Here is a 26,939-nt window from a genome sequence, read left to right on the forward strand (position 1 = left end):
ATGGAATTAGATGTGCACTTAAACCTGGACTGTGAAGAGTAGTGGCTGTTCTGTGGGTGAGGTCTAATTACAGTTGTAGGCAGTAAATTTGAGCAGAGAAGCAGAGGACAATGGGAAGGGTAAATCTTAAGCTGTTCCAGCTGATTTTGGCTGTGCCTATCTCTTGAAATCTTACAGTGATACACGCCCAGATCCTTTCAACATAGATATTGCCAGGGACCAACATTGATTAAAGCACTTTCACTGGAAAGGCATACCTTGAAGCACTAAGAACTGCAAATGTTTTTGTTGGCCTTATGTTTGAAATATGCATAATTCTGAAATTCTGCTTTACTGGCTAATTCACACTTTAATTTATTGTCCCTTACATAGTAAAATCAAAGCAATACTCAGCCTTGCCTTAGCATTGGATGTAAATGGCACTGGGTAATTGGAAACATTTTTTTAGACAAGGCTGCCTTCCCATAGATTATTCTTTCTCCAGTTGCTCTAACACAAGTGTGAAATGATCCTCAGTTTGTTTTGACTGCTGCCAGTCATTTGTTGCAAGTTCTGGAATGTCTTAGAGTGATATTTTACTGACAAGTCCATTCAGTGCAAAAACCTCTTCATTCATAAAATGCATACAGTCAGTTCTGAGCCTCACTTTCTGTTGTGTAAGAAGGAAAGGAGCTTAGGGTCAGTTTCTCCATCAGAAAAGACATTCTTTGTTTTTTTCCTGCTGTTTTGTCTTCTGTTGTGATTCCCTCTACAAGGTCCAGGAGAAAACTTGCCAGTTTCTCCAATCTTCCTCTTGCTACCCAGACTGAGGAAACACCAGCCTTGATGTTCTGTTCACTTTGTGCCATAAGTGTGGAACTTCTTGAGGCTTATTGATGTTCAAGTGCCCTGTACACTAATAAGATTCAGTACCTGGTGATGTGAATGCTCATCAGGTGTGGTGGGCCTTTGTTGATTTGCTGAGATCTGCCACAGAATGTTCATAAAGAATGTTCAGGGAGTACCCTGAAAGGTGGATTTCTTTAAGCATGATACATAGAAGAGAGAAAAGGGGGAAAGGATGTGAAAATTCTTTGCCCCTCATATAGTGTTTAATACAAAGAAGGGGATTCAGTGCACCTGGAGTAAGGACAAGTTAATTTAGGTGCCCTTAAGCCTTCCCCTGGAAGTGCCTAAATCTCTCACTGACTGGATTACATGACTTTAGCTGGGCAATATGAATCTCTCTTAAAGGAAAAAGCAGCAGAGGAAATAAATTTTTTTTTTACCATCCTACATTGACACTGTCATTTGATGCTTGGATTGCCACTGTAAGGAAGATGCAACAGTGAAGGCACAGCTCAGTCAGGTGTACAATGAACAATCAAGAAAAAGCTCAGCAAAAAGACTAAATATTACTGCCTGTCTTCAAAAGCAGGTATGTTTTTTAAAAAGGAGAGTGTAGTGCTGTGGCATTGCTGGTCATCTGCATTTGACTTTGTGGAAAATTTCCCCATGTAATTTCCATTAAAAACTGAGACAAAACAATACAGGGGAAAAACAGAGCATGGGATTGGGTGGTCACTGTGAACACAGGTGTTGAAAAAGGAAAACTTTTTAACAGTATGGATGCCTCTAGGTTTGACTTGTTCTTTTATTTTTGCTGGCAGCTATTGTTATATTCTGAGAAAACCCTTATTTTTGCTTTCATGAAGGTCCCACTTTTTTTTTTTTTAACTTTAAAAAATAGACCCTATAACACATTTTTATGATCTGTTATATCCTCAGGCAAAGGTTTTATGGAGACAGGATGAGTGCTGCTGAAGTGCAGCATCTGGGGTAGCAGCCCAAGGAGGAAATAGCTCATGTGGCTGTCATAATCAAAGTTATATTACTGTAAATGTTCTGCTGGAAATCAGACATTTGCCTGATAATTTTTTTTCTGATGGGAAGTAAAATTCATTGGCTCCCATTTTGCAACAGGGAGCTATGGTGTGGACTGCAAAATTAAATCAGTTTTAATCTAAAATATGTGTATGTGCAGGATCAAAGCACCAGTGAAATCAAGGCAGAGATCTTCATAGGCTTGAGATGAGGTTCTTTGGAAAGTCTAGGGACTTGGCATGCAAGCACAAGTAAAAAAGATGATTAAGTCTTACCTAATATGACAGTGCCTGCTTATTCTCCAATTTTATTTGAAAAATTTTTTAATCATAGGAGGAAATGTAAGGGGAAAACACTGAAATATTTAATCAAAGCATCCAAATCCTTTTGAAAGAGAAATAAATGAAGTCATCCAAGTCTAGTTTTAGCCAAAAGCCAGTTCTTTAGTCTGGAAGTGAACTGTTTAATTGCATCATGTATCAATTATATATGTATATATACACATATATTTTATATGTATATATATGTATATATACACATATCTATATCTATATATCTTACATATTGGTCTGTACAGGAATTTTGCTTGACCCAAAGAGCATGAGAGTTTAATCTGGTAAATCACAAAACTAAAAAATTGCAAACCCACGGTACTTCATTCTCTAATTTTTTCTCTTTTCTTGACTTATGCCTGTGAAAATGGAATGGTAGGAACACTGGCTTTGTGTAGGGAAGTAAGAACAAAGTCATGATTACTATGATGCTCTGAGGTCTGCCCTTAGTCTGGCTAAGAAGAAAAAACGTAGGCTGAAAAAAAGATCATTCAATTTTCAGTCCAGTAAAGGTTTAAATCTGTAAATCAAATGCTGTAAGGCTGCAATTTATACCTTGGTATTTAGGTTATTATTGTTCTGTTTGTTCATTCTGTTTTGTAGCTGTTTCCTTGGCTCTAGCTCTGAATGGTGTCTGCACAAACACTATTAAATTAATAGTGGGAAGGTAAGTAGTGTCATGTTATAAATGATGGGTTTAGCTGTTGAGAGAAACGGAGACAAACTGGCAACTACAACACGTCTCAGTAAATAGAGAACTGCAGTTCCAGAGCACGTGGAGTCAGAGGGGGCCCCTGTGGAGCCGTCCTTTGCCTGGTGCAGGTGTTGTACAACTTCATTATGTGACATCCCACTGTGGCAGGAATCCATGCCCCTGTGTTTGGCTATTTGTTTGACTTGCTGGCAGATCCAGACAAGCGAGGGGTTTGAAAGGAGTGGTGGGAGCTGAAATCAGTCCATTAAATTGGCAACACTGAAGGGAAGAGTCGCAGCATGTGGGAGTTTAGATGCCAGTGCCCCTTATCTGATTAAATAGGAATCAGTTGAGTCTCTGTATAACCCAGTGCCTGTGTTTTGTGAGAAGCATATTCTATTTCCAGGTGACATCAACATCTGTGGCACACCAAACCTGGGAGCTAAGAAGGAAATGGATTCCTAGGTAGACCATTTCTTTAGGGAAGCATAATTTTGAATGAAGGGCTTAGAAAAATCTAGCAAACAAAACTCCCTGAAAAATATGGTTTTAGGTACTTTTTGCCTCTTTATCAAAATTTGGAATAATTTCAGCTGAAAAGTACACATTTGACTTGAATTTACCCACTATTTGACAGAGTCCAGCACTGCTTTTGTTGCTGGGATGTTTTGCAGCACTGAGGAAGCAGTATTTGTGTTTGGTTTCTGATGAACCCTCTCTGCTGCAGTGCTGATGCCCTGACAGTAATGGCACTTGGCACTTTTATTTGAAGGGTGCTTTTAAAATAATTAAGAATACACCCTCTTCCTTAGGCAGGAATAAGCTCAAAACAAGTATTTTGTTGTCAGCTTGTCTCTGAATCTGTGATCGTTCACTTTTCTTCTCCATGTGGTTTATTAGCTCAGGATCAGTATGACACCAGTCAAACCTACAGGCCCAGCTCACAGCAGGGTTGGAAGAAACTCAAAAGTTTTCTCAATTCATTGAGACAGCATCAAGGCTGGCTTTAGATTTTGGTGGTTGTTTTGAGGATGTTCTGAGCTGGGCATTTTAGCAAGGCCTGTGAAATGTGGGGGTCATTACACTTTGCTCTGTGCAAGGTGGATCACTCTAGGAAAAAGCAACCTGCATGTGTGTAATAAGCAGTAAATGTAATAATCACTCTGAGGTTTATCTGTTACTACAGCTTCTGTGTTTTTAACATCCATGGTGTTTTTTGTAGACCGCGTCCCGATTTCTTTTACCGCTGCTTTCCAGATGGAGTAATGAACTCTGAAATGCACTGCACAGGTGATCCAGACCTGGTCTCTGAAGGCAGGAAAAGCTTTCCAAGCATCCATTCTTCCTGTAAGTTCATTTAAACACAGTGCCTCTTTTGTAAAAAGCTGTCCTTTCTGTGGTTTGGGGTTGATCTTTTTCTGCTGGATTGTGAACCTGATTTTTACTGGAGGAGTCTGAATTTCTGACATTCAGAAAGTCAGAAATTTCCTTCTGGAAATAAAGTCATGAGCCTGTGACCCTTCCTTATCTTGGGAACCACCTGAGTTCATGCAGAGTCCTAGCAGGACTGTCAGTAGAGTGAAGCATATTCAAGGTTACAGAACACTGTGATTCTGAGGGGCATCTGTTCCCCAGTGCAGACCTTTGTCTATATAGTAAGTATTTATTTTGTTATATTCCACTGGAATATAAAGTAAGACAGTAAAATCACTCTTCTTTTGGCTTTGAGGTGGTCCTCAATCTAGGTCTCGTGGTTTGATCAGATACTCCCAGTTTGTGCTGTATCCTGACAGATGTTTAGGTGGCTTTTTGAGAATTCATCTATCTGATTCAATTAGTTTTACTAACTTAGGTGTTTGTAAAGGTTCCTTTCTCTGTTTTGAGGAGATGACTTCTAGTGTGTTTTATGTCATGTCTAATAAAATATCTTTTCATCTGTAAAATAACTTGATTACTGTGAGCTTTTTTCGGGGTTTTTTTGGCCAATAATATTTGCTGCCTTCAGCTGTTCTAAGAACTGCTGAATGAGAACCACTAAGTCGTGTCTATGGAATTTTTTTGAAAGCAATAACTTCAAATTTCCTAATTGTGCAGAAGTATATGTTGCAGACGAGTCTGGTGATGAGAAGAATGAAACTGTGAGCTGGTTTTGCTTTTTCTTTCTTGTTTGAGGCCCAGAAATGAATAAGAGAGTAGTAGATGTTTGTGGATAAGTTAAAAGCTTTAGTTCTAAGCCAGTGGGACAGCCACAGAAGGAGTCCTGGGGCTTTCCTTTTACCTGGCCCTAGCTGCATAAGCACTGAGTTATGGTGCTGCAGCTCACACCAAATTTATTGGAGCAGAATGATGTCCCAGAGTACTTAGATCAAAATTATGAGAGCAACTTTCTCTCTCACTGACATAAGATTAGCATGTGGCTGAGTCAACTATTTCCCACCCCAAAGCCTTTTATTAAAATCTGATTAGAATGAAAAGATATTATGTATTCAGTAATTTTTATCAATTGGTAAGTGTATGTTGGAGTGAGGCAATTCTGCAGCTGCTTGAACTGCTTAGCTGTTTGAAGCCTGATGTTATAATATCTAAGTCTCTGACAAGCCTTAAAAATCCATTCATATTTTAGTCTCCTAATGGAGAAGGAAAGCATTTAATTTGACAATCATACATTTCTCCTTCTCTGCAGAAAAATTATTTCGATGACCAGAATTGTCAGTTTTATCAAGAGTAGTTTATAGTTGTGATCATGAATTTAGTTTCTTCAGTTCATTCCCAGTAGAATAAAGAGTGAAAATCAAAAAAGTGGTATGGGAAGTGCACCATTATACTGCTTTCCTACACCTATGAGGATGTTTGGGATATAGTAATTCATGTTTGCAAATTGTGCTATAATTCTCCATTTTCTTAGCTCAGTTTTAAAAACTGTCCTTCCTGTCTTCTTAATGTGTAGGTATTTGCAAACTTTCCCTCCATAATCTCAGTCCAAAATTTTTTCTTGGCACCTTTCTCCCTTCCTTCAGCACAAGATTGTTATGAGGTAAAGTGAAGGAGTTCCACTCTTCAAATTTCTGCCACCCCTTCTCTGTGTGTTGTGAAATTCATGGAACAGCACCAAAAATGGTTTTTTGGTTTCTGTTAGTGTTTGTGGGATTTTTTTCTTTCTATTTTCATGACTACAGAAATGTAGGGGGGGAGGATGAGAGTTGACATAAACTACTACCTCTCCTGGTATGATGGTTACAAGTAGCCCACTACAGTTTGGTATTTCCTACTTCACTTGAACCCATAAGGAAAATAAATCACAAATAAAACCTGCCAGGCAGCTCATAAAGAAGGGTTAGACACTTCAGTCAAGAGCCATTTTCATCTTCAAAGCAGTTTTTCTTAAGGCATTTCTAGGCTAGGCTATCAGTCGCAAGCTTTGTTACACCAGAATCTAAAACCTCATCCAAGCAAGACAAGGCCTTTAACAAGGAAGTGTGTGGTGCTCTAAATGGGGAGCTACAAGGGCATAATGCAGGGATGTGTATCAAGAGTGACAACACTGGCACTCCCAGATGGCCTGGCCTGACCTTGCTTCCTCCATAAAAATGTTGTGAACCACCTGTTACCACTCTCAGAGCCAGCTTGTGCCCTGAGGGAGAGTGCTCCTTTATTGGAGCACAGATGATTTTCTTGGCTTCACCTCCCTGGGCCAAGGAGTGAATGTCATACAAAGAAGGAAAATGTGTGAAGTACAGACTGTTTTGTAAAGCCACAGAGTGGCTTGCATGTTCCACAGGATCAAAGAAATCTCTGGATCTTCTGGATTTTTTGGAGCTCGTTTTCCTTCTTTTCCGGTGTACTGCCAGAGTATCTTGTGTGAGGGAATGGACATTTGTATGTAGGGATCCAAGACTCCTGCCTGTGTCCAGGAGCTCAGAGGTGTTCCTGAGTCACACAAATGTTGCTATTCTGACACCCAGAATAACTCCAAAATACAGATTTGTTTTTTCCATAATTAGCATTTCCATGGTTTTATAATCCATTGGCAATTTTACTACTTTAAAGCTACCACCTGTGACGGTACCATGCAGCTTCCTATGCTCATACTTCATCAAAAGAGTGATGTTTATGAAGATCATAAATGCAGCATTTTTTCCTGCCTCTGTCCTTCCTGTGTGCGTTCTGAAGAGTTTTCTTGCAGACAGCCTTTGGGCAGCCTGCCTTGGAGAGACCTCCTGGCCTCCCCTCCTCTCCAGATGTACTTTTCGGTCCTTGCAACAACATGCAAACAGCAGCAGCAAGCAACAGATCAAAAATGAGCAACCAAATGGATGGACATACAGATAGAATGATTGAGTGTATTCAATGAAACAAAGAGAACAAATTGTGCAGGAATCAGTAGAAACCTTTTATTGCTAATGATTACCCAGCACACCAGCTGATGAAAAATGTGGTGTATGGATAAAGAGCATTTAAGTGAATGCAAGAGGAAAATTAAGGTGAACCAACACAGAACAGTTGATTGGATGAGCCACGTGCACAACTGGGACCTGAAAAGATCACTGAATTTGCAGGCATACATTATTCTAATGGGATGGATAGAAAGCTTTTTGTAATTGATTTCTTCCTTTTTATCTCATGTCTGATGTCGCTTTGACATTTCTGTCAGGCTGGCAAGATCTCTCCACAAACAAAATATGAACTTACGAGTCCTGGAGTGTTATTTATCTAAAAATCATGTGCATGGGAAATAAATGCTTGTAATTCCAGGTTTATATCCAGTGAAGCAGTCCCAGGTAAGCCAGATATTCAGTAATTAAAAATGGAAAAGAAATCAGTAGGGTTCTTTTAATTAACAGTTCTTTGTTACTTTGAGTAGCTTTATGCATTTGCCAGCCCAAGGAAGATTTCACAACGTGCCACTCTTTATACAGGCTACAAGAAGGGAGCATTTGATTGGTATTTGTGTGGACTGGGAGGTCTGAGTTTATTTTGGTGACAGAATTTAGAATTTGTATTATTATCCTGGGGTCCTGAGGGAGAATGTCAGCTTTCTAGATCCTGTGTTAGTCTTAAATTGCAATTAGCTATAATTGGTTATAATCGCTATGATTGGGTAAATATCTTTGTTTGGAGAATATATCTAAATTTTTTCAGGGAGCATGTTCAGCCTAGAAGCCACCAGGGTTTTTTCATGCACAAGGAAGACTGATTCCACTTGTAAGCAGAGGACCATATGTCAAGAACATGTTTAATTAAGGTGACAGGAATACTGAGCATGTTTTCCATGTGAGAGCTCACATTTCTGAAAGCACGTAGGGTTTGTGAGCTGCAGCTTAAAAATGTTGCAATGCCCTGGGACCTCTAAAGAGTTCTCAGAGGAGAGCAGAAGAATATGAGCAGTAAACTACCTGTGACGTTGCCACATCACCAGTCAGGTGGCTGTAAGGAGCTGGGAACTAAAGGGGCAAATTCTCTTCTCACTTTATGTCCTGGCAATGGCACAAATATCAACTGGTTCTACCAAATTTTATGAGTTGGGTTTTGTCCAAGTCTTCTCCCAGTTCCTGTCTGAAATGAATTCTGGCTTAAAATATAAATCCAGATCATCTTTCCAAGTTGGTGATACCAAGTTTAGGATACAGAGCTCTAAATCAAAGGAATAAATACCTGGTCCATTGTGTTTTAACTGGATCTTTGACCCAGATATCACCTGTATTAATGAGGACAGGCCACCAACAGCAAGCAAAAAAGCATGCTGCAAAAGTAGACTGTGCTTGTGTTAATATAGTTTAATGAATGAGTCTTGGCATTGCCAAAACCACGACATGGCTACATCTTAAGTGTTTATGTTCATATGTTGTTATCAGAACAGTAAATAGCAAATCAGCAATACAGGCTTGCTTCAAATATTGTTCAGCAGAATGGGCTGTTTAGCTTAAAAGAAAAAAAATCCTAGACAGGGAGATATCCCATATGCTGCTGTGATTGTAGTAATGGAGTCCTTGTACAAGCAAGTACGGGTAAATAATAGTAACACAACACAATTTATTTAGAAACACCAAAAATCCTGTGTGAATTTAATGCCAGATTCTTGACCTTGTTTCCTTTCTTAAGGGAAGTGATTAATTCTTCATGATATAACTCCCTTTAGGCTCTTATTCTGCTCAAAACATTTGCAAGCAGATTGCAGTTGCCAGTTTTGGCTTCAACTTTATTTAGGGACTATTTTTAAATGTGTTATTTCTGAATTGGCCAGAACTATTGAAGCTGGGTTTTTCAGCTAAGGAATTTGATTAGAGGAAGTTGCATGAAACTGGTTTTGGTACCTTGGTACTGAAGGAAAAATAGTGGCTTGGTGAGAGGTTAATTTAAGCTCCTTGGAGCGTGCTGAGTGTTGGTGGTCAGGGGGAGATTGAGCCCATGTTGGCCATGAATAGCCACACCAACATCTTCAACCTGATGTGTCTGCTGGGAAAAAATGAATAATCACTTGCTAGTCTGGTTTGTATCAGCTTATAGTTTGATCTACCAACTTCTAGGATAAATGTTCTTCTGGAAATTGTGCAGTTCCTGCCACTCCTCAAAGCAGGGTCAGGGAGAGGAGGTTCCAGAGGATGATTTCCAGTTGAGTTTTGATTTAATATGAAGGTTCCACAGCCTATCTCACAGGATAACCTGGTTCAATGCCTGACCATGGTCAGAGTGAAAATGTTATTTCTTATGTTTAAATGGAATTTCCTGTGCTTTAATTGGTGCCAATTGCCTCTTCACCTTTTACTGGCAGAATTGGGATGTACTTCCCCAGTACAGGAATTTGTATTTCCCTCTGTTGGAATTCAGGAGATTCCTGCTGGCTACTGGTCCCTGAGAGAAAGATCCCATCAAATGACTGGGAGCCAAACTCCCTAAAAATTAATCACTTTAATATAGTGGCTGCAAAGATTATTGAACTTACAATTTCACATTGGATTGGATGGGTTTATGGGAACATAATCAATTAAAAATTACCATATCCTGTATAAAATTTCTGTATCAACAGCAAAATAAATAAAACCCTCATGTGATTTTCATTTTTGTAGCTGCAATTTAGTCACTTAAATTAGTTTGAAAAGTTAACTTTTGGCTAAATTGTGTCATTGATTTTTTTTTTTTAATAAAAATCTTTATTGAGTCTAGAGATTCCTCTTTGCAAGGAAAAAATAGAATTTTGGAGAAATGATTTTGTGGTAGCATCTCAATTTTATTTTTATAGAATGAATGTTAACATAGAGCTGGTGAGAGCTTTCATTTCTTGTGTGGGTGTTTTTGGTTTTCTTCTTTTTATTATATTGGCTGAGAGAGGCTTGCAGAGATTACTGTTGAATATTGCTGAAGAAATCAGAGAATTTAATAAGAAATCTGAAATGAAGAACGCAGTCAGAGGCTGTGGGGACAATAACAGTGACTTATGTTGTCATATGTTTTTTAATTACCTCCTTGATGAATGAAGGTGTCTTGATATGTTTGAGGAAATAATGGCCCTTTAGAAGTGAAGAAGAAAATTCTTTTCCTTGCCTTTCGAGCTATAGTTTACACTTACCTCACAGACAAAATGGTAAATATGTAAAATATTTACTTTTTACAATATGTAAAAAGCTGAAGTTAAAGTGAACTGCAGTGTAAGGAAATCTCTGATCTTAGCTCCAATAAACCAGTTTTCCCAGCAGCTACTGCTGTTTCTTGGTTATTATATCTGTTCAGTTTGCTTTTATCCGTGCAGGGCAGGAGCTTAATTACCTTTCAGTCTAATTCTTCCTTTCCTCTTGCCTAACTTTAGCTTTTTAGGCAAAATATATAAGCTAAGGTTAAGGTAAATGCTTGGTTTCACAGCCTGCAGAAGATTTTGTTGTGATGCTGTAGATTTCAGCTGTATCTAAAGTAAAGACCATTGCTCTTCTGCCTGACCTTTTCAGTTAAAAGGACTTTGAGTCACACCAGAGATCTAAAGATCAATTTCCATCAGTGAACTGTAGTGACAGCTCTTCTCTGGAGTGAAATGGGTCAGAAAGCACAAGTCTGGTTTGAAAACAGAAGGCTGTTAACTCAGAGGAGGCTGGAACATCACTTTCTGACCATCTTTAAGGAAGAAATCTCACTACTGTACTGGCAAATATTGAGATTCCTTGAGCTGCCATTGCAGCACATGGTGTGGTCTTCCAGCCCATGGTAAGAATAAATCAGAATATGTGTGAGGGTGTTCTACCTATATTAGAGCTACTTGGAAGTAAACCCAACCATTCTGTTTCCATGAGGACTTTAAAACTCCACAGAGCACTCACCTTTATAAGTTGGGTGGGTCTTTTCCACCCAAAAAGAGTTAGTTGTGATCAGTCTCCAAATCCTACTTGCAGACTCAAAACCCCTTCGAGCAGCAAAAGGGATAGACCTGACACACACAAGATCATGTTCTTCTAATGAAAATAACTCGGAGTCAATCCAGAATTATTTCATTAGAATCAGGAGTACCAGCTACAATTCTGCTATAAGCAAAAGAAAAATAACTCAATAAAACCCTTGAAATTGAATGATGAACTTAAAATGCCAGGCACTTTCCTTTAGAGGTGGCTGACTGATTTATCAAAAGGCAGAAATCTCAGTCATAACATTTTCTGAAAACATTAATTTAGGTCTCTTGAAAGCAAGGGGATATTAAAAGGCTCTTGAGATAAAAGCTAGGAGATAAATGCAGGAAATCAAGTATATTATTTATGCCAGAAAGAAAAAAAAAAAGCACCTGCAGAAAGCCTTATTTGGATTTTGCTAATGCTGTCAGTTCAAGGTAGAAAGCACGAGCTATTGGAGGTAAGTGAATAGTAATTTTTCCCCCACTCCTTCTGCAGAAGACTGAGCAAAGAATGACACCAGTGTTTTCTCAAACAAAACCCACGTGACAAATATTTATGCAAAATATTTTTAAAACTCATACTGCTTTGTTGAAATCCACTGATTTGTGTGGTGGTTTTCTCTCGAGACTTTCGGTTTTCCTTTGTTTCTACCTGAACCAAGACAGTGCTTATGGGAGTCTCTCAATCTGGTTCCTACATTTTGTTTAAGTAACCAGAAACTTTTGGAGAATGATTATTTTGGGAGTTTCTGATCATGCTGGAAGGCAATGCAAGTTGGATTTGTGGATGAAATAGCATGGGAAGAATTTTTTAAAAAATCACTCACAGGGGAGGCAGGGGGAAGGAAGAAATGTCTGGATGGTTTTACTGAGGGAATTAATCAGCAGATAGAAATCAGAATGATTGACCAGATGTTTATGTTATCGTAGCATTTCTGCAGACACTTGGGACTAAATATGATTTAGTATGACTGTTGAGTAGTATGAAATCTTATTTAAAAATATTTAAATATCACAAAATATTTAAAGCATCACTTGCTCTGTCATGCCAGAAATTCTCTATCATATTGAGACTCAATATTAGAAGAATGGCTTTACCAAGAGGGTGGCCACACACTAGAAGAGGTTTCCCAGAGAGGTGGGCAGCGTTTCCCAAGCCTGTCACTGTTTAAGAGGCATTTGGACACTGCCCTTAATAATTTGCTTCAGCTTCAGCCCTGCTGTGGTCAGGCAGTTGGACTAGATGACAATTGTTGGTCCCGTCCAAGTGAAGTATTCTGTTATTTTCTGTTCCATTCCCCAAGTTCCCTGCTCTGTCTTCCTTCATTACCTGCTTGAATTCAGTAAGTTTGTGTGGATGAGCACAGGAAGATCCTGTCTAGAAAAATGGAACTGCTAGTTGATGTAAATAAGAAAAAAGTCAATAGCCAATGGTTAAAAGATATTTATGCTATCAAACAATAGGATATGATATCACTTTCTGGTATTGTTTAGTACGGCAAGGAGGCTGGAATCCCAATGAAAAATATCATTGTGTGCAGAGAATGCATCTTGCAGCAGGGCAGGTGATGCGTAGGTGTTAAACATGATGAGCAGAAGAATAATCTGGATGTGAATATTGATGGATCTGGCCTTGATTCTATGTATTGTTCTATGGTGTTCCTTGGAAATGTGAATTTACCTCTAACAGTTATGGTCCTGATAACTGGTTCACAGAGCAGTGTCTGCATTTGCTCGGCTGTGTCCCATTCCTCCCAGCTGGACTCTGCTTATTTGGGCAGAAAACGTTGCCAAGATTACTCCTACGTTAGGTTTCTGTCTAGTCCCCTCCTTGGTTTTGGGAGAAGAAGAGAGAAGCCTCGTGGGGTTTTTTCCTTCTCTAAACCAGTTACAAATTTTGTGACAGCAGACTGGGGGTGAATTGTCTTCTTAGCTAGGTAAGAACAGCTCTCAGAACATCCCAGCACCTTTGCTGGTGACTGGCTGGTTCTTAAGATTCCATTGTCTCTGTCTCTTGACAATTGACTGCTCCACTCAGTGATTGTCACTGTACAAAGCATTACCGCTGTATTATCCCCGAGGAGTTGCCTTCTCTGATGATATTAAAGCTGATTATATAATTTATACTCGCACCAGACTTGCTTGATGAAGCACTAATTAAGTGAACATAGCATTTGTGGTGTTTCTTGCTGCGCCACTACAAAGAAAAAAGTTGACTGGGAAATATTATGCCGTTAGAGTGAAAGGACAAGTAGCTCCTCCTCCCCTTTTCTGCTAAATAATTAAAATTAGTCAGTTGTAAGAATGAAAATATTTTTACATGTTAAAAGACATCCATTTGTTTGAAAAATTAAAGTGATTTATGTGCTTCAGAGTGAAAAAATTGAATTTCAATAGAAATGTTTGCTATCCCGTGATAATTTTTATAAAATATTACCTCAGTACTTGTAATTATAGTTGGGTATCTAAATTTGAACTGTTAATTATTTTTAGCTAGCAATTTCATGGAGGATAATCATATTTCCTTCACTTGAAAATGAACATTTTAAGTAACAAATGAGCTACAAGCCACAGGTTTTTGGCAGTAATTGCTGCTACTCCCCTATTTTCAAGATAAATCTCTTAATTAACAGCTGTATGGCACTGTCCCACTAAAATATTTCATCCTTTTATAAAAGAATCCGGGGAAATATGAAATGGATTTCTTAGATGCGCAAGGGAAAAAAAAAAAGTCCTGTGTGGTTTATTGGCTTCTTAATTCAAATTTCAAGTATACTCAGGAATGGTTATGTTTGTGATGTTTAATGCTTCTACCTCTTCTCTGACATAATTAGCTGTGAATACTCAACAACAAGGGCTGTTGGAATTCATGAGGGGCTTGTGAAATGAACTCCTTAAAGTTTAGTTTTCCAGCCTTAATAATAAATCAACTCTTTCAAGCCTGTTTGAGGTTCAGGCTATGTGTATGTCTCAAGCAGGTCTCCAAAAGGCTTTCCTGTTTTCCTGAATTGAAAAACAAAAAAAACCAAAACCAAAAGGATTTTAATACATGAATCCTGGCAGTGTAAAACAGTGGTTCCTCACTGGGATTTATCCCACCTGGCCAACATTTTCTATGCATTTGTTTTACACTGTAGGATGTAGGATCAATGGGGGGGTTGGGTTGGAAGGGACCTTAAAGATCATCCAGTTTCACCCTCTGCCATGGGCAGGGACACCTCCCACTAGACCAGGAGCCTTCTCTTCTCCATGCTGAACAATTCAGTTATTTAACACTTTAAAAAATTATATTTTCTCCTTTTTCTTTGCATGATTAAAGAGATTAATCCGAAACCTACTGCATACTCCAGAATGGAGAGCAACTCTTCGTTCTAGACTGAATTGGAAATGAAGATGTCCAACTGTCCAGTCCCTGATTCTCTCAAGGGAGTTATTTAAAAGTCTCTCTCAAGAGAGTTTTTGGCAAGTTTGGAGCCCACTGAATTCAGTGACAGTGAATGTTGCCGTGCAGCCTCTTTCTCCTTGGCGTCCTGGTTCACTTTGAAAGTGGGCTTGAAAAGGCTCGAAGTCATCTGCGTTCCCCTTGTTCAAACTCTACTTCTCTACATAAAACCCCAGTGATAAATTCCTCTTGGTGGATATCTCAGGTTTCGTTGCTTTGCACTTTGCAGTGTTGCAGGAATAAATCACATTTTCCTATTCCTGCTGCGTCTCACACCATGAGAAGAGAAGCAGAGATCTATTTCTGCTCAGGCTGGGCATAGTCCTGGGGTTTCCCTAGCTTCTTTTTGAAGTGTTTAGGGGGATTATGTATTTGCAGTACTAAAACTGGTATAATCCAGTAAACTCCTTGACACTGCTGACCATGAGCTTGACAGAAGCATTCTGATCCTCCACTGTAAAAAAAATTCCATCCATAAAGATACTCTTCAGCCTGTCTTCTAACTGTATTTTATATGCTAATCTGTGTGCCTGGGCCAATTTCCTTCAAACAAGTTTTAATTTACGTGCACATCCCTGAATGGGTGATGCAAATACTTGGCATGGTGAATGGAATGACAAGTGGTTGCACAGGATGTGATCCTTATCCAGGATGATGGCACAGGCATGGCAAATCAGGGAGCAAGAAGTTACCCTGATCCCAGTGGGTGGGACTTCGTATCTTCCAGTGTTGAACTGGAAAAGAAAAAATTGCTCTTGGTAGTGATTATTTGTTGTTAGATATCTCATAAATGCCCACATGGCTGTAATTTGTATTAGAGCTGGAGAGGCAGTGATCTAAAGCTTGTGCCTTGATACTGTGTTTAAAAAGAGAAATTCTTAAAAGTAATTGCAGGATCTGAGCTGGTTTAATTTTCCCTCTCCTATGTTCTCAGAGAAGGGAGATTTGTTCAAGGTTTCTATCCACAGAAGTGGAAAAGCAGGCCATGGAAAAGGTTCAATTTTAGGACTTTTTGTAAAAGACAGCATGAACTGAACAAATCAAAACTTAGTTCTCATTTTTTGGTGGCAATGAGATGCATCCTGAGGCCACTTTAGGTATTTCAGGTGAGATGAGGTATCTGGAAAGGTACATAAAAAAACATGTCACCAGAAAAACCCCAAAAGGTTCATAAGAATTCACTGTGACAGCGGTGCAAAAACAATCTAATGACTAACACTCTTGCTTTTCAGATAATATAAGTCTGTTTTTGTTCTAACATGTCTCTGTCTCCAACATCTCTTTTTTATTTCCCAAGTCCCTGCATATATTTGTATTTTGTGATGTGCTTTTCATGTTGCCTCTGCTGAACCGTCTATCTCTGTGAAAATAAATTAATAAAGCTAAACCAAAGGGAAGGTGATTGACTGTCCCACTTGTAAAAAAAAAAAAAAAGTAAAAATATTTTGTGATAAGAAGCTCATAACATTCTTTGGGAATTGTACTTCTAGAAAATGCTCTTTGAATTGAATTTCAGCATTAAAATTTATGCACTCATTTGGTATCATACTTTTTCCTTCAAAAAAGATAAATATTACAGTCTTTGAACAGTGTGAAACTGAAAACATTCAGAAGTAGCCCTAGCTGCTGGAATTCCTCAGTAGGCTGCAGAGCAATTGCAGAGATGAATAGTCTGTGTTTGCATTTGGGAAATATACAGTAATCACTGCAAGAATAAAGCATTGCAGACAAAGAGATGGACCATTTTCTCTGAGCCTGACAAGGGCCATTCCAATGGTGGTTTTGCAGTTTTGTAATTTGATGTCACCTAAGTAAGTTGAGGGTTTTTTCTTAGTTCAAAAACTGCTTAATGTAAAAAAGGCATTTGTTGTGTGCTTCGCAAAGCATCCATTAAAACTTGAGAAGCTGAAGATCCTCCTGGGGTAGTTTAAATTTCAGAAAACACTCACAAAAGCAATTACATTTTTAAATGAATAATTTATTTGGGGTGCTTTAGATCAGATTCTCGTTTACAGTTTCTCACCATATGCATTTCAACTTGGTAATTGGTTTGATCTGTACAAACAGGTTTTTCAACTCACCTAAATCCCCTGTCTGGAGGAAATCAGGTGTCAGGATGGGATCTGTGGTGTCACCAGATGCTGTCATCCTCCTTATTTCGCCTGTGAACTCACTGTTTTTTAAAAGAATGGCATAGAGCCAAACTGAACAATTGAGTCTAATGTAGTTTTATTTATTCCAATAATGATAATGCATTTTAAAGCATTTTAACAATGACAGAACCTGGGGCTTGTCTCAGGAGACTTTCCTGAGTTCAGCAACTTGTGGCATCAGGACTCTGAATTGAGTTAGCCACACCAATTGTTAAAAATATCTCATTTCCTCATTCCTTTCTCCTCTTACAACATTTAAAATCAATTAAATATTTGTGTCTGGAATTTGTATTGACATGGTTCTTGTGTTAACACTGTTTTAAACTAACTCAGAGTGATTTTCTTCTTTTCATTTACATCAGTGTCTCCATAAGGTCTGGTTGGTATTTTACATTGCTTTTCCCTACTTAATATAAAGAGAATTTGATTTATTTTCTGGAAGAAGGCAGCTTACAAGTGTTTTTGTACTGTTTTGCTGAATCTTTGGGATCTGTCTTCTTAATAGTTTTTACTAGGACAGTAGGCAGGCTGTAACCCTTTAGGGCATGTGTATATGTGCATTTCCTTTGTGATGCAGTGATGTATTGGCTCCAGCTGGTGCAGGAAAAAGTGCTCAAATATATTCTACTGATAGACCAATTCTTCAGTGCAAATATCACCTTTAGGCCCAGGACTCTTGAAGAGTGAATTGTTTTTCTTAATGTTCTTGACTGACATCTTCAAAATAGAGTCATCAAGCAAAGTTGCCCACACGAAGTGCACAGCAATTGAGTTGTCTTGAATTCTGCAGTTACTTTTATAATGGATATCCCACATGCCAGAGCATTTTGCTGTTAATTCCATGGTTTTTGCTGCTGACTCTGCGTGCACTGGGACTGTTGTGTCAAGCAGGTCTTTCTGGACATGCACACCGCAGGGTGAGGGAAGACAATCTGAAATTCTGCAGTGTAAGGCTTCTCTGCACAATATTAGTTCCACAGCCACAAGCTAGAGTATTATATATTACTCTCCCCTCTTATATTAGGTGTGGTTTCCCCTAGAGGAGTGTTTGTAAGTCTCTTCTTCCTGCCTTTTAGTTTAGAGGAACACATCAACCACCTAAGGCAAGATCTGCCTTGGTGTTTGGTACCAACACAGATTCTGCTGAACTTCCATGTTCTTCCATGAGCACCTCCTTCTGGAAATGTGGCAGACCCCAAAAAGAACCCCACAAATTTTTAAAATATCACCAGATTCTCTCCAAAGGCCTTTTAGCTAAATCTGCTGCTGCTGCTGTGCACCACACTGACAATTGCTGGTAAAATTGCCTGGTAAATGGTAGTAATCCTGAATATCCTTCTGTGTGAACTGAACACCTACTTTAGAGTTTGGGCAATATTCCTTTAAGCCCTCTAAATTGCTGGGCATTGTAGATTGCCTGAAAATGAAACCACGAAGCAATTGATTCTTCTGCCTGGGAATACTGTCTTCAGACTTCAGTTCACCTGAAAAATAATAACCTGCGATGAAAAATAGAAATATGAAGACAAAAGTATTTTTGGAGTAAAAGTATTTGAAAGTTTTCGCTTCAGGATCATGTTTGATATTATGTATCCAAGACAGATTTCATTTTGATCACTCCATTTACACAGCTGGAAGATGAAATGATGCAAACAAGTCCTGCCCTTGTCCGGTGTCTCTCTGAAACATAAAGAGCTACAACAGGAAAGAAGTTCAGTGCATAAACTTGGTGCCTGAGCTCTGTCATCACTGCCAGTTATGCATGTGCTATTGAAACTGGGTTATGGAACCTAAAAATCTCATTTAAATGTAATTCAATTACAGTGCAAACTGTCTGAATCCTTTTCTGCTTTGAACCTTAACTTTTTAGAATAGGAAAGATATGTTGAAGGTTGCAGCATAAAAAAGCTTTTGTGACTCAAGTTAAAAATTTGCTTAAATGCTTAATTTAGTGTTTGAGTGTCTGATGTCTCCCCTAGAGGAAAAAGATAAATTGCTGAAGGAAAAACCAATTAAATTTTCATGGGGTAGGTGAATGTCTAGAGGCAACACAGTGTTTGCAGACATGTCAAATTATGTGCAAACTGAGTACATATATTAGAAAAAAATCAGTTTGCTTCTCCTTTGCCTGGTTGCTTGCATTGCTCCATAGGTAACACCCCTGCTATGGAGAATATATATATATGTCATGGATCTTGTGGGAGAGAATGTCTTTTCCCATTCACCTCCCCAAAAATCTGATTTCTTAAAGTTTGTAAGATCGTGACTGCTTTAATTAAAAAAAACCCCACCCAACCAACCAAACCAGTGCTAATGACAATTTACTGTAGTGATGTGTTTTGCTTTATCAGTTGCATTTTCAGGCCTGGGCTTCACCACCTTCTACCTGGCTGGGAAGCTGCATTGCTTCACGGAGAACGGCCGTGGGAAGAGCTGGAGGCTCTGTGCAGCAATTCTGCCACTCTACTGTGCCATGATGATCGCCCTGTCTCGGATGTGTGACTACAAACATCACTGGCAAGGTGAGACATGGAGGTACCCTTCTTTCCTACTTTTTTCTTTTCTTATTTAGACATGTATTTCTTTGACTTTTTTTTTTTTTACATCATGTGAGTTACAACACAATGGTGTGCTATAGATTTTCCTTGCTCCTGGATTGATGCAAGGTTGAAATAGCTAGCACTGACCTTCAGAGCTTCAGGTCTCTGCCACGGCATCCTCCTGCCTCACAGCAGGCACTTTTGGAGTGCAACACCCATCAAATCAGCTGCATCTGTCACTGTTGTCTCAGAGTGCTTTAAAATTCAGGTGTGAGACGTAACTGCTGTAGAAGGCTGTGCTATTTATTAATTACACACTCATATTACTGAGTTACAGTTCAGAAAACCCTGCCATCAATCATTTCTTTTACCATTTCTTGACCCTCTTGACCACCTTTGTAGCTTCCTTGCTTTACTCTTGTCTTCTGCTGAGTAAACCAGCTTGTAATTACTTTTTCCCTAATTATGCCTACATTCCTATAAGAAATACCATGCACAGAATTTCTGATGCTGTTATGTAGGTCATCTTGGCTTTCTGTGGCATTGCTGGTACAGCACTCCTGCCTTTGCAAATTGAGCTCTCCTCAAGGTCCTCTCTGCTCCTTTCAATTACCTGGTTCATTCTGGTTACCTGCTGTTTCCTGTTTTCCAGCACTGTGCTGGGTTGACCCCGGCTGGACACCAGGTCTGTCACTCCCCTCCTCAGCTGGATGGGTGAGAGAAAATGCAGTGAAAGGTTCATGAGTCGAGACGAGTTGAGGAAAAGATAACTCAGCAGTTGTTGTCACAGTGCCTGGAGCACCTCCTCCCCTCCTTCCTCACTGACGTGCATGTCATCAGCAGGACTGTTTCTCTCACATACTCTCACTCCTCTCTCCAGCTGCCATTGCAGTTGTCCAGATTTTTTTTCCCATTTTTTAAATCTGTTATCCAAGGTGTGCTCCCACATCCCTGCTGGGCTCAGCCTTGGCCAGCGACAGGTCCATCCTGAAGCTGGCTGGGGTTGGCCTGTTGGACATGGAGAAGCTTCTGGAGATTCTCACAGAAGCCACCCCTGCAGCTCCCTCTGCTACCAAAACCTGGCCCCGAGTCCCAGTACAAAGTCACAGCATTCTGTTGGTTCCTTTACGTAGTTTCAATCAAGTGCTGCGTGGCTGCATCCCCCTCTCACCCAGCAGCCAGCACACCAGAGCCTGGCTCAGCCACGCTTTCTCTTTCTCTCTTGTGCTCCTGCTGTTCTCCTGCAGCTGCTTAGTCACCAGCCATTAGCCTTGACATGTTCTCTAAGGAGTCTCCTGGTTTCCAGCAGAGCCTTGTCTTGTTTCAGGACTCATTACTCTCCTTTTCTCAGTGGCACTGCAGCTGGAGAGAGCCTCCAGCATGAAACTGCTGAGCACAAGGTGCTGCCTCACCAGGCTGGCAGGAGGGAGAGAAAACACTTGACACTTGGCTGGCTTGAGCTCTCTGTTGAAGAGAAAAGGAGGAGTCTGAAAAAAATGTGGAGAGTAGCGGTTTACTCTCAAGTTTGGAACACGTGTTTACAGTGTGTACTATCTCCTGCCAGGAGTAGGAATTATTTATGGACTGAAACGTGTGTTATGAGGCAGGTTATGATGGGGTGTTTTATACTTGGTGGAGGAAAACTGCACCCAAGGGGTTGTGACTCAGTTCATCACAGCTGCTCCTATTCTGCCTTTGAATTTTAAGGAGATGGAGCTGCAAATTTATCTCTTCCCAAGAACAGTGCTGGCAGACGTTATCCTGCAGGTGACCTCTGCTTTCCCCTGAAAGAACTGTGCTCCCAAGGGAGAGACTTGTTCACTCTGTACACAGCACAGAACCTCAGGCCTTGGCTTTCATGCTCAGCAGAGTCAGCTAATTGTGGTAAATTATTTATGGTGGCTTTGTGATGGAGCTTTAACTATGCTGTGGGAAATGAAAAAGGACCATCAGTTTTGAGTCCAAGACTCAGCATAGTGCTGGTGAAAGATGGAGTGGAGTACCCTTATATTAAAAATCCATCGAGTGTGCTCAGAACATTAATATTGTGAGAACTTTATGAGCTCCCTTCAATTTGGCTGCAGAGAGTAATATTCAAGGCCTTAGTATTGGTATTGGTGAATATTAGGGTATTTCACTGTGAATCCTAAATATATCAACTGCTTTTAAGTTCCTATGTCCCTGTGTAGTCCTATAATTCTGAAAATGTTAATTTACTCATGGAATAAGGGAAAATTTTGTATGGAAAAAAGTAAAGTTAAGTACTGAGGCTGAAAGAACATTCTTTTTCCTTTATGGACAAAGGAAAAAAATAAAAAAGAGGAAAGTTATTTCTACCATGATATCAAACATAAGACAGAATTGCTTTTTTCAATAACAGGAGTTAAAATAGCTACCTGAGTTTTTGCTTATTACCCCCAGTTAAGGTCAGTAAGTTAGAAATCTTTGGCATAAATCATGTAGGGAATTTCTGCTACTGTGGTGCCCAAGCTGAGGCCCAGAGTTGCATAATTTGTGTAAAGGTTTTGAAAAAAATTATCTGGGCAAGTTCTCAGCAAATCTTAAAATACCAGGGAACTTATAAAAGTCTGGCAAAAATCTGGTGTTTCTCCATAATTAAAAATAGTAATTATAGGCTTGACCTGATTGTTAAGCAAAATAAAAAAGCAGCTGGGACAATATTCAGTCAACCACAGTTAAAGTAGGGTAATCTGAGAATTGCACCCAGCACAGGATTATAGAAAATTAATCTTGTCACAATAACTAAGTTTTTTACAAGTTGATTGATGCTGTACAGTGAAATTCTTGTCCTCAGTACCTTTAATACCATTATAGTCTGATAGGCACAGGCTGATGAAATCAGTCAGCTTCCAGTGTGGGTAGAATAAGCTTGTGTCTGCTTGCAAATACTGTCTGCACACAATCACCTTTTAGATTCTTGTTTGAGCCTCTGTTACATTAATTTGTGATAGACTCATTATGTTCTTTCGTGTGGAGGAAGAGAACATAGGATTAGAAGACATCTCCTAGGTAATTTCATCTAGTCCTGTTCCTCAACTGTGGCTTATAATCACATTTCTTAAATTTATAACCTCAGTATTAATTTTTTCAGGTTTTCTTGCCCTAGCCATTCCTGATGAAAGGACTCTCACTCCTCTGATGATTACAAACCATCTATTACCCATTGAAAATTGAACCACAGCCCCTTTCTTCTAATGTATATCAAACTGGCCAAGTAAGGCATTTAATCTGTATTTAAGGACTTTGGACAAAATTAATTTGTATTGATTTACCCTTCTTTGCCAGTAAACTGAATGATTCACCATTTTTATTACACTGTAGTTTCTCAGTAATTGAAAGAATGGAAACACTGGTATACACGGGTGATATGGTGCTGAGTAAGCCTCGTTAAAATAAAATGTGTTGTCAGGTCATATTTTAACCAGTGCCATTTGCCTCACTTCATTATTCTTCATCTAAATCTGAGGCTTTCAAAGAGTGTGCATTTTCAGTGAAATTTTTCTCTTGTTGATTGTAAATGAAATACAAGATCAGGTGGGTATTTTAGGAGGAGGCAGAACTAGAAACAGAAGGAATCCTCTCAGTGTTCTATAGAAAACTTAAAATCGCCCATGTGAGAGTGCAACTATCTCGTCCAATAGCCTTATTTTATCTTACTTTATTTTCTGGTAGGAGTATGGGATAGTAAAAGACATCAAAGAAAGATACTCAAAAGGTGTTAAATCAGTTAACAGACATGCTTTGTCTTCGACCTTTCAGGTGGTTTTGGTAAGAATTCATCCAGCTTGAAATTGTTCTTGTCAGTCTGCTCTTTTAAGTGGGAGAAGATCCAAGGGTTGCCTACCTATGGTCAGCTGTCATCTGGAACATCAGGAGTGTTTGATACCCCATGGAGGCCATTCTATTCCCAGTGTTCATCTCCCAAAACATAGCCAACCATCTAAATTTTGGGTGTTCAAAATGCTGGAGATGTCCCCAACAAAGGACTGATTTTGTGTACCCCTTGTGATTGTGGTATTTGGCTCCACATTCTTTAGGAAAATTCAAAATTCACGCTTCCTGTGTGAAACACTTTCACGTCAACCAAATGTCTTTCATTTGCAGTTGTCACTACTGGCTGCCCTTTCCCTGCTAACATGCTTCTGGTTTTGTTGCTTTTTTCCCTCCAGATGCTTTCGTTGGAGGGATCATTGGCCTCATTTTTGCTTATATTTGCTACAGACAGCACTACCCTCCTTTGGGCAATACAGCCTGTCACAAATCTTACGTCAGCCTGCTGGATCAGAACTCAGTGAAGAAAGAAGAGAGACCTACAGCAGACAATGCTACTGGGCTGCCTCTGGAGGGAATAACTGAAGGTCCCGTATGACTTTGAGAAATGTGCAGAATGAACTTTTAGTCTTCTGACATTTCCTCCAAACTGGTCTCTTAATGGTGGTCCTTACTGTACATTTTTTCTTTTGTTTCTTTCCTTTTTATAAAGGGAAGTTAAATATTTTATTTTTAATGCCATTATACCATCATACTTCTAAAGTTAAATTTTCAGTTCGTATTGACTTGCTGAATTATCTGTTTTCAGTCTACTGCAAACAGGTAGAACTACTTGAGGGAAGGGGAAAGAGCATTATTAAAAACAATCCCATGTGGAGAATGGTTAAGAGAGTAATTTTGAGATGTGGTTGAGAATATAATAGATCTGGAAACAGATTTTCTGAAGTACTGAGTATCTTCTGCAAAGTTCTGGTCATCTTCAGCACTCATTGATTTTGATGGGTAGTGAGTACACAGAGCACTTTTCATCAGGTGTTCAACATCTGTAACTTGATAATTTAGGGCGTCATCCTTATATTTATCTTGCTGCATTCTGACATTAACAAAAATCTCCACAGTCTGGTGGAACTTTGCATTAATTGTCAAGTTTTTGCCAAGATCATTCTCAACTACGAATGACTAAGGAGGTGAAAGGTGTGGATGGTGAAGTGCTTGTAAGAGCCAAGCCTCGTGCATTAGTAGTTCCATAGGATGATTCTCACATTCAAGAAATTCCATGCTGTTAAAATTATCAACTTAGAACAACATGTTACGTTCACAGGATGGATTAGAAACTTGATATTACATCATCAGCAATTTTTGAGAGCTCTTGCAGCATTTACCGTCAAGACAAATCGAAAGAAAAGAACAGCCATTGCATTTAGCAAGCTGAAGTCTTTCAAACAAATGTTTAAAACCCCTAAAACTGGGAGGATAAAGAAACACAAAGTTTTCTGTGGATCTCGGTGTGCCGTGTTCATTATTGTGTAGTGACTCACTGCAGCATTGGTGATCTAAAGAAATGCAAATGTTCTCATTTGTGACTTTGGGCACAACTACGAATGCTTGTGGTGGTTTCCAGCACTGTAACCTATCCAGAGGAAGGCTGGAGACAGTTTTCCACTAATCCCATCCCACATTTTCAGCTCACCATGCTCTTGGCCATGGTGTTTGCCAAGATTGGCTTGGTACCTGAATTGGAACTCACCTGAATCAAACCACTGTTGGTATGGAGAAGATTAATAGGTGTGACCTTAGTTAATCTATTATCAGTAGAATTCTGTTTGTTATGTATGCACTATGCAGTATACATCCCATTCCTGTGAAATGATGTACTTTTGGATGGCAGAATGTCAGATTCCAGGTTTTTTCTCCTTAGGTTTCCTGTGAAAATTCAGGCAAAATATTCCACACCCTGGCAGTTGAACATTTCTTGGAGCAATCAAGATAACGTTGATCAACGACCACAATTACGGTGCTTCAGACTGGAGGAGACTGCTGCCATGATTATAATTTCTGTGTTCCTGTTGGAATATGCATTGGCCTTGTAGACATTTTGTGATTCAAACAGCTCAATGTCTTCATGTAAGGCTTGTCATTTACTTTCCTCAAAGCTAAGCTTTGTAGATTTTTTTTGAGAAGAGCTGCTTCCTGATTGGCAACACTTGAATTTTTATAAAAAGCAAGTAAATTAGGATCCCATTAAAAATAAACCTAATAACTGTGTACGAGACGATGCAACTTTGCTGTGTATAAACTTATATGGTATTTGAAAATGTCTATAAATAGGAAATGAGATCAAGGAACAGAATGTAACAGGCGTGAGCCCCAGAGGTTCTGTAGAAATCAGGCCTTGTAAAGCTGGTACCAGATTAGCTGTGTCAGAGAAGATGTTTCACTGGCAGTTACAGAATTCTGAGCTCTGCAACAGAGGCAGCTGAACTTAGCTGTGGTTTTCCTGGTGAATATACAGTAATTCCCAATACCAGCATCAGCAAAGCAAAATTATTTGGCATTTGCACTGGATTTGACAGAACAGTCCTCTGGTGTGATTGAGATCTTATTCTAGAAATCCACAGAGTTTAATGGAGGTTTAATCCTCCTACAAAGTTTTTAAACCATCCTACAGAATTCCGTAACAAATATAGTTTTCTATTACTTCATGTGGGAGGATTACTGAAAGCCCTAGAGTCAGGATAAGGCTTAGCCATTAGCTCTTTCTTTCAGCAGGAACCCTAGTCTTCCAGGTTATATGCAAATGTTAAAAAAAAAAAACAAAACTTCAATCAAAATTAGGAGTTTAATACTGATGCATAGAGCATTTTGCATGTTTTTATATAGATCTGGCTTATTCTCAAAATTGAGTGGGGCCTCCTAACTGTGCTGTACACATTCCCAGTATTTTAATGGCTTTTGATACAAACAAGCTGTCTTCTTTGGGATGGGGAAAGCTCATACAGCCCTCAAGAGAGTAGTGGCCGTTAAAGGATTGGAACATGAAGCATAATACAGCATAAAAACTGAAACCGTGAGAGTAACTGGTGAGCTTGGAAAAGCAGTAAGGAATAACACATTTTAATGGGAATAATTAAATGGAAAGTCATAGAGCAGACAATGTAAAGGGTTTGGTTAAAGTGTAAGTAAAATTACGAAAGACTTAATGGAATGAGACTTGTGGAGGGATCTGTAGGTGCCGAAATCACCAGTGCGAAGCCAGTGTAGGGAAGGCATTTTTGTGGATCAATGTACTTTAATCTCATGCTTTCTCAATGTGAAGGAAATGTAATGTTGTAATGCACCAATAAAACAACACATGAATGTGGGTTTGTACATCTGCGTGTTATCATTTTTTTTTTGGGAAGGATGTAATTTAGCAAGTTATTCTCATTAATAAACCACGTAGAGCATCACACACAAAAAAATTAAAAAGCCCTGAAGCAACTGTGTTACTGATAAACAGTCATTACTGATGCCATTAAAATGGAACAGTCTCCCTCCTTTAACCAAAATAATGCTCTTTGGCTTTCCTCCAGGAAAAGGTACAGTCTAAGTCTAAAAGGCTGAAATTTTGTAATTGTTACCCAGCTAAACTGGGTCCCTTTCCTGGTCCCATTCCATATCTCAAATAACACTGGAAGTGCTGTATTTAATAACAAAAGTGGTTAGACTAGAACAGGAGAACAATATCAAATCAAACAATGCAAGGATATCCTGAA

At 39.2% G+C, this 26,939-nt stretch overlaps 1 protein-coding gene across 1 annotated transcript in view; it reads left to right on the forward strand.

Annotated features, from left to right (window-relative positions):
* Positions 1-26,553, forward strand: part of PLPP4 (phospholipid phosphatase 4) — a 52,033-nt gene extending 25,480 nt beyond the window's left edge. The window contains exons 4-8 of the mRNA XM_042019463.1: positions 2,799-2,862; positions 4,112-4,236; positions 19,204-19,374; positions 23,583-23,771; positions 25,103-26,553. Coding sequence (XP_041875397.1) covers positions 2,799-2,862; positions 4,112-4,236; positions 19,204-19,374; positions 23,583-23,771; positions 25,103-25,113 — 560 coding nt within the window. The 3' untranslated portion in view covers positions 25,114-26,553. The remainder of the gene's footprint in view (positions 1-2,798; positions 2,863-4,111; positions 4,237-19,203; positions 19,375-23,582; positions 23,772-25,102) is intronic.
* The last annotated feature ends 386 nt before the right edge of the window (positions 26,554-26,939 follow it).

The sequence above is a fragment of the Corvus kubaryi genome, unplaced genomic scaffold (assembly GCF_017639235.1).
Source record: "Corvus kubaryi isolate FWS band 111438036 unplaced genomic scaffold, C.kubaryi_AGA036_p1.0 138, whole genome shotgun sequence".
Classification (NCBI taxonomy): Eukaryota; Metazoa; Chordata; class Aves; order Passeriformes; family Corvidae; genus Corvus; species Corvus kubaryi.